Source organism: Macrobrachium nipponense, chromosome 22 (assembly GCF_015104395.2).
Source record: "Macrobrachium nipponense isolate FS-2020 chromosome 22, ASM1510439v2, whole genome shotgun sequence".
NCBI classification, from domain to species: Eukaryota; Metazoa; Arthropoda; class Malacostraca; order Decapoda; family Palaemonidae; genus Macrobrachium; species Macrobrachium nipponense.
Window position 1 is genome coordinate 53079970 of NC_087213.1, and position 12815 is coordinate 53092784.

Sequence of the window (12815 nt, forward strand, 5' to 3'; positions counted from 1 at the left end):
ACAAATTATATCTTCCCAAACAAGGGTTTTACTGTACGAATGAAAAGATTTACTAAGGTTTCTTATTTCTAATGTAATGTTTTCCGAAAATATAGTTTCAAAATCAAAATATTTATTCTTATACATAATTAATAAATAAGTGCCTATTGAGAATGGTGACTTTTATAAAATGTGTAGAGTGTACATATATATGAGTTTACCAGCCTGTGTTAACAAGAATCTACTGTAATGTTGTAATACATTCCTAAATTCTGTGTTTTCATTCACTAATAAATAATCCTTAAATTGTGTCAACACAGTTCTAGATAATTGTTTGTGAATAAGAGAACAAAGCTGACCAGGAACTGTGTTCAAATCTGAACAAACTTTTCTTTGTATCCGAGCACATATAAATTACGGTTGATTCATGCACCGTCCGTCATAAAGCATTACATTTTCTGTAGAGTTTTACTTGTAGACTTTAGGTCTAAAGAATGTCACACAGATCAGATTTCGCTCCCAGGAGGTTTCGTCTTGTAGACTTACACGTCTAAAGAATGAAAGACTGAATAGACTACGCTTCCAAGATATTTATTTCAGCCTAGAACGACAAGAATTTAAACAAAAAAGAACCTTTTTTCATTCGTTTGATGTCTAAGCCAGTCCCTTACGATGCTCCTGATTGGCTGCTGATAAGCCAATGACAGGGCTGGAAGCTCTCTCTCGAGAGTGTTCACATGGGTAGGATCTATGTTCCACCTCTCCTGAGTCCACCCTCATGGTCATACGCCGGCCTGATCTTCATTTCCGTTTTCTTGAGGGAATAATTGTACCCATGCCAAGAACTCCATTCAATACCGTCGGCGAAGGACTCGTGTTGTCCGGAGAGATAAAGGCCATTCAAATTGCAGTGATGACATGTGTCGTACCACCAAGCGCCTGAGTACCTGTATATCAGTCAACAAGATATTTTGGTTTGTATATATATATATATATATATATATATATATATATATATATATATATATATATATGTATATATATATATATATATATATATATATATATATATATATATATTAAAAGAAGAAATTAATGTGTCTGTGAATTACGTTGTATCAGCTTTCCTGGCTTGGAGACAGAAAGACCTAGGGATAGCCTTCTTTGAAACGAAAGAATTTGATAAGCATGCACTTGTGAGGCCGATACCTGCTCAATCAGTTGCTATGGGGATCTTGGGGTGTGGCGGATGCATACATCCATTTGTGCGTGCATGATGGGTCCAACCGCTCGAGACACTTAAGAGAAAGCACACATTCTTTTGAGATAAGGAGGAAGAGGGTTCGAAGAACATCAAGTGCTGGTACAGACCCATCAAAAAGGTATGGCACATATTTAAATGACTTAGAAAGAGTTGCCTTTGAAAAGAGAGAAGTGTGAAGTGTATACATTTATTTAAAATTGTGTGGTGGGGAATATAATGGATATGTCTCTTTGCTTCAGATGGGTCCCTTGTCATTATTCTAGAGATGGGATTCTCTAAGTTTGATTATCGAAATGTAGAGATTGACAATTTGAGAGTTTGGGGTGATTACTTAGACTAATTCAGGAGAGTAGAATGACAATTTACAGTTCTTTTGTGGGTCAGACTGAATTCTTAAATATGACCTTTTTTAATCACTTTGTTCCATTTTATGTTCATCTGGTTTGGGAAATAAATAGTATTTTTTTGTATTTACGTGAACTCATTAGCATAGTTTGATATTGCTTACAGAGAGAGGCTGGCCCGCTACTAAAAGTTAAGAGTTGCCACTTATGTAGTTTTGATAGGGGGGTTAATATATATACATATATATATATATATATATATATATATATATCATATATATATATGATATATATATATATATATGTTATATATATATCATATATATATTATATATATGTAATCTATATTATATATATAATATCATAACTGTATATATATATATATAATATATCTATATATTATAATAATCTATATATATATATGTATATTATATATATATATCATATATATATATATATATTATATATATACATATATATATATATATATACTATATATATATATATATATCTGTTATATATATATATAATTATATATTATATCTATATATATATAAAAGATAAAAAAGGCTCATAGAACACTATTTTAACGTTACAACCATATATTTCAGGCACTTCCTTCTGTGCTCCTGATCACTGGTAAAATATGGACATAGGATGTCTTACAAGAGTATATATACTAAATTTCATAGTCGGAACAGAATGAGAAAAGGACGGGAAATTAATTGCCGTTCCTTGACGTACTAATCATAAGAGAGCAGAGAATAGATATGTGTTCACAGTATACAGGAAACCCACTTTCGCTGTTTCACATATTCATTTCCTAAATTACTACGATGTATCCATAAAGATCATGGTCGGGTGCAACCTATTCCTCAGGGGGCTTAGAATATGTTCAAATGGGTACTACGTAGATAAAAAAATTCAACACGATCCGCCAACACCTAATGCAACTGCTTTACCCACCATACATTATCGAGAAGGCTATAAATAAAGCGAATACAATATACTATAGAGGTCCCACTCACAATAGACAAACAGACTTCAGCAATAAAATAAAAATTCCATACGATGAAAACATCCTAAAAGCCACAGAACACCTCAGGTCTAATAATCCTTTTATTTCCCATTATCCCTAATCCATCATAACGTGGTCCTAAATAAAAGAGAAGAAGCCGGAGTTTACAAGATACTGTGTAGCAATTATAATGAGATTTACGTTGGGGAAACCGGTAGATCCATCTCGCAAGATTAGCAGAACACAAAAGATCAGTGTAATATGCATCAGAGAACTCGAGGATTTTCCTACATATTAGGGACAAAGGCCAATTACTATTAACTGGAGTGGGGTAGAGCTGATTTTCAAAAGTAGCAGTCCCCTCAAGCAGGTGTCCAAGAACATCCGACCACCGGACGAGTCGCCAGACAGGAATAAATGAGGCCAGAAATCACAAGGGAATAGTTTAATTTCCACCCTTCCTGGGTCACCAACAAGGACTTCCTGCTACACCTACATATATTTTTGTATATATACTCTTGTAAGACATCCTATGTCCATATTTTACCAGTGACCAGGAGCACAGAGGGAAGTGCTCGAAATATATGGTTGCAACGTTAAAATAATGTTTAATGGGCCTTTTATCTTCATATTATACTATTGTACTACAATAAACAGACATTCATATATATATATATATATATATATATATATATATATATATATATATATATATATATATGGAATTATGTTCACATTAATTTTTTTTTAATAATAGGTAGTACAAATCACACAAGTGACCACTTCTTTATCCTGCATCTTACCTCACAGCACAATTATACCCAGCAATATTATCAAGATCTCTGTCTTTGGTCGAGAAGTAATTCCCGTTATGAAGCGTGAAAGAGTCCCCGGCATTGCCCGAGTACCCGTTGACCTCCATCAGGTAATCCGAGCTCCTGTCGTAAACGTAGAAGAAGTTGTAGAGGGCGTGACGTTCTTCGCCCTCGAAGTCGTGCAAGTTGAACAAGAGCTCGTTATAGGCTTGGTCCGTCAGCGCGTGGATGTGGTCCAGGCCCAGCCAGAATTCCCCGCTGAGGTTCCCAAAGCCCAGGGCATACTCCATCCAAGTGAGGTAGAAGTCCTTCCTGGGTTGGATGTCGTCCCTTCTCTGGATGACAGTCCATCCGCCTCCCATGGTGTCCATGTCGCATAATACCTGCGTCGAGAGAGTGAGTGACGTGCGCTGTTAAAATCCTGTCATTTAAGGGAAGAATAAAGGGACGACGCCTAGTTTATTTGTGACTTTTATAAAAGTAACAGAAGAAGAAGACAACAAATGGGAGGTACATTGGCTCCAATAAAAGAAGCCAGATCTCCTACTAAAATACAGAAGAAGAAATATCATGTTAACGATGGGAGGTTAAAGGTGGCCGTATGAATATCACAAATTTTGATTAATTTGTATTTTTCCTAGCTATACTTACCCCGAACTACTTTATTAGGAGAATCCTGCATGTCAATCCGGTACCGACCAGAAAAAACTGGTTATTCCCTCCCAACCCCCAGCCAGTTATGCCCCAGGGTCGAAGACCATGACCTCTGACCTGCAGTCCTTTCCACGCCCCTAGAGCTCCTGCCTTCAGATACGCGGGAATGGAAGGGTGGGCATAAAAATTTTGTAGTTCGGGGTAAGTATAGCTAGGAAAAATACAAATTACGCCGTATACTTACCCCGAACTACTTTATTAGAAGACTTAATCCTTAGGAGGCGGGAGTATCTAGGGAAGGATGAGTCCCTACAAGGAAGAGGTCATCCTCCTTCAGGAAGGAAAGAGGAGGGGGAAAAAGGAGGGAGACTTGCTCCGCCGGATTAGGGTGGAGGTGCGGATCCCCTCTCCGTACGGAGGCAATCCTGACTGATGGGTAGGGGAGGGAATAAAACTCTATGAGCATAATGCAGTGGTCTGTAAAAATGACTATTCTTCTCATAGACTCACCTGAAGACAGGAATTTTAACGATTACGTCGAAGGCCCAGCAGGGAAAGGGGGGAGAGGAGCAGGTAGGGTATGGAGGATGGACACACCCCATACACACACTCGCATTCCTACGACGCATACCCCGCCCCAGGCTAGGCTAGCGCCTCTGTTGGCCTGCCACCACCAGCCCTATCTTAAAGGCGTCAAGGGACCTCCTCACTCCATCCTTGAGGTAATGGGTCATAAAGGTAGACTGTCTCGTCCACACCCCTGCCTGTAGGATCTGACCAACGGCCAGATTCATGGAGAAAGACAAGGAGGTGCCTATACCCCTTAAGTCATGGGGCTTCATGCCTTGCAGGTGGACCAGCCCTGCTCCCTCATAGGCCCTCCTGTTGGTCTCCCTCAACCAGAAGGAGATGGTGTTCTTCCCGACCATCCTCTTCTCACGCCCAGCAGAGACAAAGAGGTTTTGAACACTGGAGTGGAGTCCTTCTGTTCTGCTGAGATACTTCCTCACCGCCCTGACTGGGCCGTGGAGCAGGCCCTTGGGATCCTCGGACTCCGGAAGGGCTGGAATGGAGAACTCCCCGAACCGCTCGTCTACCACCGATGGGTTCTGTGTCTTGGCTACAAAGGATGATACGAATTTGTAGGTTGGTTCTCTCCAATCCCCTTGAGAGGGACACATGGAAGGTGAGGCAATGAAGCTCCCCCACCCTCTTGGAGGATACTAAAATCAAGAGGAAGACCGTCTTGAGGGTGAGCTCTCGGTCTGTGAAATCCTTAAGCGGTTCGAAGGGGCCTTTTCCAGAGCAGACAGGATCCTGGCCACGTCCCAGCGAGGTACTGACAGGGACCTGTGGGGGCAGGTCTGTTCACATCCCTCTTTGATAAAAGACCTGGCTCCAGGCCGCCCTGACCCCTTTGATAGCTGCGATGGAGAGCCCCTTGTCCTCCCTCCTATGGACTGGGAATTCCGTGACGTGGGCAATCTTGATTCGTAGGGGGTCCAAGTTCTGTCCCTTGCACCAGGCCCCAGAGGACCTGCCTTGGCCCTCCGAAGGGGGGGAAATGCGTAGAGGTCTAGCCCATCCCAGTGGTGCTGGAACACGTCTTCCCATACGACTGCCGGGTCCGGGACTGGGGAGCAGAACACCAGGAACTTGCGGTTCAGCTGCATTGCAAACAAGTCCGTGGAGGGGGTGATCCCACCCCCAATCAACTCGCCCGCTACTGCTGGGTTTAGGGACCATCCGCCCCTAGGACCTGGCCTTGCCTGCTGCATCCATCGGCAATTATGTTCCTTTTTTCCAGAATGAACCTCTCTGACAGGGAGATCCCGGCATTCTCCCCCCACTCTAGAATGGTGTCCACTAGAGCACACAGGGGTCACGATCTCAGTACCCCCTGCTTTTTGCCATAAGCAACAACAGATGCGTTGTCACACATAACTGCCACACTCTTGTTCCACTGGCTGATTTCAAAGACAAGGAGCACTTTGAGGATGGCCAGGAGCAACAGGCTGTTGATATGGAGTTCGCGGTCCCGTTCCGACCACTCCCCCCCCTTATTTCTGTCTGTAGGTGGGCTCCCCAGCCCTCCCTTGATGTGTCCGTGAATAAGAGCATCTCTGGATGGACGTCCGACAGCGTGACCTCCCGCCGGAGGTTCGCATCATCTAGCCACCAACGAAGGGCCTCCGCCATCAGCTAAAAGGGAGCTATCATCTCTTATGGGGTCTTCCCATCCAAGGCCCACCTGTCCTTCACGTTCCACTGGACAGGCCTCATCTTCAGGCTTCCCTGGGTTACTAGCTTTTCCAGGGCGACGATGTGGCCTATAAGCCTCTGCCACTCTCAAGCTGGTCGGGGCGTGTCTGTCAGGAAGGGGGTCGCTACACCCTTGAAGTTGGAAATTCGTTCCTCCGACGGGAACGCCCGGGCTCTTACTGTATCTAGATCCATTCCCAAGTACACCATCCTGTTGGTGGTCTCCAGGTGCGACTTTTCCCAGTTCAGGACGATACCTAGACGAGCGCAGATGTTCAGGAGTTCGTCCCTATGCTCCCTCAAGAGAACCTTTGAGGAGGAAAGGGGTAGCCAATCATCCAGGTACCGCAGGAGACGCATGCCCTTTTTGTGGGGCCAGGTGGACACGAGGGAGAATAACCTTGTGAATACCTGCAGCGCCTTGGATAGGCTGAATCAGAAGGTCCTGAACTGGTACGTCAATCCCTCTCACCTTACACGGAGGTATTTCCTTCTGGAGGAGTATACTGGGATCTGTAAGTATACATCCTTGAGGTTCCCTTCCCTCAAGGCCGCCAGCAGAGAGCGAGGGGTCCGGGGGCTGAACGCACCGCTGTCCGGCTCCCCTGTCATGAAAGGTTTATGTCTCGGAAGAGGATCCAGTAACCGTCCCTGAGGACCTGGACAGTCCAAGAATCAGCCCGAGAACCTTCCCGACCCACCAATGATTGGAGAGGCACCCCCCACCCGAGGCGTCAAGTCAGGTAGGAGGCCTCGCTCGCCTCCTACTTCTTCCTGGAGAAGCGGCCGCCTTTACCTCTGCGAGAGGGCACGGACATGGCTCTAAAAGAGGAGCCATTCTGGGTCCTTGTCTTGGCTTCTGTGACTCGATACTTCGTCTTGGCACCGTCACCTCCCGAGGATGACGCCCTGTAGAAGACGGAGTCCTAGTTTGCCTTCATCCCTCGTTCGATGGCTTCTTCTACCAGGCAATCCGGGGAAAGGGATTTGCCCGTGTCTGGAGCATTCCAGAGGGCCTTCGCCTCCCTGTCCAGGAAGCCCCATGGGAGGCGAGCGAGAACCGGTTCTCCCCACCTCAGGACCCAGTCCTTCCATTGGGTCACCAGTTGGGTGGTCAGGAATGATTCATCATTGCCGCCCTTCAAGCCCGAGCAGGTCCCACCACGGGGATGGGGTGTACTCCGGAATGGCTGGATGCCTCACTCCGGAGGCTACCAGCAGAAACGGGAGCCTTGCTGGAAGCGAAGTCGGAGGCCGTACCAGCAGAGCCATCAGGAGTCCAACTGGCAGGCAGAGTGTGCAGGGGATCGGTCCGTCCGACAGGGAGAGCGGAGCAGCCTGTCTGACAGGGAGAGAGGAATGAGCCCCCCGACAGAGAGAGCGGAGCGGTCCATCCGACAGGGGGAGCAGAGCGGCCGTCCGACAGGGAAAGCGGAGCGGACTGTCCCACAGGGGGAGCTGAGCGGCCGTCCGACAAGGAGAGCGGAGCGGACCGTCCAACAGGGGAAGCGGAGCTGCCATCCAACAGGGAGAGCAGAGCGGGTCGTCCGACAAGGAGAGCGGAGCGGGCCGACCAACTGGGAGAGCAGAGCAGGCTGTCCAACAGGGAGAGTGGAGCGGTCAATCCAACAGGGAGCGGGCCGTCCGACAGGGAGAGCGGAGCGGGCTGTCCAACAGGGAGAGTAGAGCAGACCATCCGACAGGGAGATCGGAGCGGACCGTCCGACAGGGAGATCGGGCCAGGTCGTCCAACAGGGAGAGTGGACCGGGCCGTCCAACAGGGAGAGCGGAGCGTTCCATCCGACAGGGAGAGCGTAGCGTGCTGCCCGATTGGGAGTGTAGCGTGCTGCCCAACCGGGAGCGTAGCGTGCTGCCCGACCGGGAGAACGGAGCGGATCAGCCAACCAGGAGCGGACCGTCCGACCGGGTGAGCAGAGCGGACCAACCGATCGGGAAAGCGGAACGTACTGTCATCGACTAAGAGCCCGTCACGTCGGCTACCACATCTATCCCAACTTCTCCGTTCCCGTCCAAGACGGCGCCGTGCTCACACAACTCAACGGAGCACAACTCCTCTTCTCCGCCCTGCACCCCTTATTATGGGGGACTCCAACAGAGGAAGAGGTCTACGGGGCATCGGCGCACTCCGCTTGCGGGACCGTCATGGGAACCACAAGCACGGGCAAACATGGCGCGGACCGTAAGTCCATGGAGTGGGGTCGACCGTCCCGTCACGGTGGCCACCGCACCTACCCGAACCTCTCCAGTGGGCTATGATGGGGCGAGCAGTGTGTTGCATGAGGCGCTGGGGGACAGGGGGCCGAACCCACCCAACTCCACATAGGCCGTCGCCTCATTGCCTTATACCCCCTCCTATGGGGAACTTCATCTGAGGGAACCACGCCTGCCTGGGGAAGTCTGAACGGAGTGTGAGGGGCGCCAGTCCAGGACCAGGTCTGGCCCATTGAGGGACCTGTCAGCTCCCTCTGCCTCTGAGGGGCATCAATCCCCTCCAGGGAGATGACTAGGGGGCTTTGATGACTCGAAGAAAAACTCTGACAGAAGCCTTGGCTGGAAGAGCAGAGCCCTCCTCCCAAGAGCAGGACACTCCGCAATGTGACACTCCGCACTGGGACACTCCGCACCGGTACACTCCGCATCAAGAGGCAGCAACTTGGCGGCGCTCAGCGCCGTTACCAGCACTTCCAATAACAGTGCGCCCCCACATACCACCCCACATCCATCACTCATGAAGAAAGGCGGTATCGTCCGACGGCACATTCTGTGGGGGCAAAGAAAAGGACTCCTCGGGCCCCACCCTTGGCGGGAGCCCAGCAACGGACTCACCTAGGCCCCCCTCGCTGGGAGGAGTCAGGGAAAAGAATCTGACACTCCACTGGGGAGTCCTGAAGCGGAACCAGGAATGGTTAAGGGCCTCTCGGCCCCCAGTTCTTGCTTCTACTCCTCGGAACTTCCGAGGAAGACTTCTTGGAGGGGGATCAAGGCTTTCTCTTCCTCCTTGTCAATGCCAGATCCCATGACGTAAAAGGGGGGGGTCAAACGTAACTGGAGAGGGAAAAAGCCCCCCAAGCTCTGCACTCAGGACCAGGGCAACGCCGTAGAAAAGAAGCCTCCAACTTAAAACCGACACCAACACACACAAAGGGAAACGGGCCAGTAACGGACAACAAACAAGCGTGTGAACGTTACAGCGACCAGGAAAGGACTGCAGGTCAGAGGTCGTGGTCTTCGACGCTGGGGCATACCTGGCTGGGGGTCGGGAGGGAATAACCAGTTTTTTCTGGTCGGTACCGGATTGACATCCAGGATTCTCCTAATAAAGTAGTTCGGGGTAAGTATACGGCATCGGAAAAAAATGTTTTCAATACAATTTATAGGCTAAACAATTCAGAAAATTGTGTATATAATGCAGTACAGGTAAAATACAGAGTAAAATAACGAGATAATAAGAAATTTGCAGTGTTTTGTTAAATATATTGATTTTAATGTTCGAGGGTCTGGTACTAAATACGACATCCCTCAGAGCTCCCGCCATGTTTAGTACTATACCAGCAGTTCGAGGATTTAAGTAAACACTTGGACAAAAGACGGCGAATCTCGGTAATTTTCACAGATTATCTCACCTACACTGCATTATATGCATTCTTTTCTATATTACTGAACCAAATTAATCAACTATACAACAAAATACCGCCTGAAGTGAAGATCATACAAGAAGAAAGCAATAAGCTAAAGACCCTCCCATTCTGCAGGAGTATATGATACTATAATGAAAAAATACTAAAAGACAATTATTATAAAATAATATATGAAGCAACTTATTTAGAAAACGTACAAGGGTCCGCCAGAGAGATACTAATCCCTGTGGAGGACTGTAGCTACATAAACAACCCCCCCCCCAAAAAAAAAAAAAAAAAAAAAAAAAAAAAAACTAAAAACGTCATATTCATGAGGCCACCTCTTTTTACATTTACCAAGGTGAGTCCCAAACCTGCACGGGATGCTCAGGGAAGCTGTCGTAAGGGTGGATCGTGTAGACACCACTGAGGGTGACTCCCTGATGCAGAAGTTCGAGGCAATTCCGGGCAAAGACCTCTTCAGACGAAGAGACACCTTGCCCTTGGCTAGGGACGGAGGAGGAGAGAGCCGGGTGTCGTACCACCAGCAGGAACACAAGGCCCGCTAGAAATGTCGCTGACGACAGGGCCATCCTGAAATGAGAGAGTTTCGCTGGAATTAACACATCTAAAGAACTTGGGTGAAATCAGCGAGTGGAATTACAAAGTACTATTCAGATTTGAAAATAAATCGCCAATGGATGTAATAGCCATTTCTTATTCAAACCCCAAGTTCCAGGATACGATCTTCATATAGTTTTCAGTACTAATGATAAAATTAAAAAAATTGACACTTTAAATGTTACACATCAGTTGTTTTTTAAGAAGTATTTACATGACAGAGATTCCTACCATTTGCAGGAAACCTAAGCAACACAGATCCCGACCCCCTTCCCCTCCAAAAAAGCAGAGGGAAATCTTACTCACAATGTATATATATGTAATCGAGAGAGAGAGAGAGCCCAGAGCCATAACACAAGACAGCCATCAATGCAAATGTAGGTGATGAAAAATAGGGAGTAGCTGACGTGTTTTAGAATAAATGGTCTGAGGACATAGCTGCTTGGAATTCATAACCGAGGTGATCTGCTAATTTGGAGAGGATGGTGAGCCTTCTGCAATGGCATAATATACCGAGGAATTTTTCTTTACGGAGCGCATCCATGATCATGCAGATAGGACACGGACATAGAGAGATACCTACTGATATATCCAAGACCGGTAAAAATGTTCTGTTACAACAGAACTCCATCTAATAGATGGATGTCGTGTGTGTTGTATGCGTGTACGACTTATCTACAAACAAAATGAAAGTGATTCTCCTCTATCATATAGCAAGAAACGTCCATTTTAAGAACGAAAATGTGTAATGAGTATAACAAACCTTGGAACCTCAGGACGAGTAGTAGGTAATTTAACAGTTCTCAGTAATATGGCCCAACAAACTCTACCAATGGCCGCTGTTTACTGTATAATTATATACCTTGCTTCGAAACGGTGACTAAAAAATTATCTGATAATGATTCTCGATATTTTTTCTTCTTTATCTTCTGAGTATTTTTCTAATGGGTGGAAGAGGATCGTGCAACGCAGTTATACGATATTTCCATGAAAAAAAAAAACTTCGTCTTCTTTTTAGTAAATAGGTTGCATGAAATAACGAGTGCATGTGTATGTACTATACTTAGCCGTTCCAACGGCTAATTTTCAATGGCGTTCAGACTACGTTGTCTTTGTCTTCAGTAACCAAACAGACATATTTATTTGAGAAACTCAACGCATTCTGGATATCTGAAATGGTATAAACTTCATTAGGATTTGACGATTCACGTTTTTATCTTCCTGTTCTTGTTATCCAAGCGTCTTGAATCTACTTGGTATGCGATCTATACGTTGTTTATGGCTAGAATATAATTAATGGTACTTTATTCCAATTATATACTACATTTTCCCTGTGTTATTAATATAATATATGCTATTAACATGTTTTCACGACCAGCATAGCCAATTACGCGCCGAAGTCCTATTCCAGAAGTCCAATGATATATTGTTTAAGTTATAGACTTCTTTGAACGATACTGGTAGCTCATTTAATAACAAAGATAAGTAGGCATATCCTGTGTGAGCCTCTGGGTTCATCGCCGTCACACTGTAGCATTTAGCCTATCGATATAGGATTCGTCAGGTGTTGAATTGCAGTTTTATTGGCAGATAAAAGAACTCATTTTTATTTGCATCGGCAGTGGACATCCATGCACGCATATGCATATATGAACAAACTGGCATCTGGCGTTTATCATCTTTGGAAGGTTTACTTAAGCTAGCCATATATAATATATAACCCCCCCAGAAAATGAGTTCATAGGACATCAGACGAACGTACTTTACAAGCTTGCGAACTTCAAGCCTCAAACTTAAAAAGTGCTTGTGATACACCTAAAAAGTACCCGTTTTCGTGTACACTTTTAGGTTTGTGCAAGCCTTAAATATGCTTGAAATAAACCTTAATAAAAGCCTTGAAAGAGCTTCAAAAAACCATGGTATAGACCTTCAAAAAGCCCATACAGAACCTTAAATAGGCTTTATAAATGCCTCATAATTACCTATCAAGTGCTTTTAACATACTTTGTAAAATCCTGTACAGAACCTTAAATAGGCTTTATTAATGCCTCATAATTACCTTTTAACTGCTTTATACAAACGTTGTAAGGATATTAAACAATCCTTATAGAGGCCCTGAAAATGTGTTTACAAGGTTTACATGAACTTTGCAATAGCTTTGAATAATAATTTTCTAGACCATAAAATGAAAGTTCATATACCTTACAAAAATAACAGGAG

At 45.5% G+C, this 12815-nt stretch overlaps 1 protein-coding gene across 1 annotated transcript; it reads right to left on the bottom strand.

Annotated features, from left to right (window-relative positions):
- Window positions 1–549: 549 nt before the first annotated feature.
- On the bottom strand, window positions 550–10568 carry LOC135198644 (ficolin-2-like; the record flags this gene model as incomplete). The annotated part of the gene is given in 3 exon segments (XM_064226425.1): window positions 550–926; window positions 3409–3803; window positions 10349–10568. Coding segments are annotated over 3 exon segments (813 nt in total). The 3' UTR covers window positions 550–727.
- Window positions 10569–12815: the final 2247 nt, after the last annotated feature.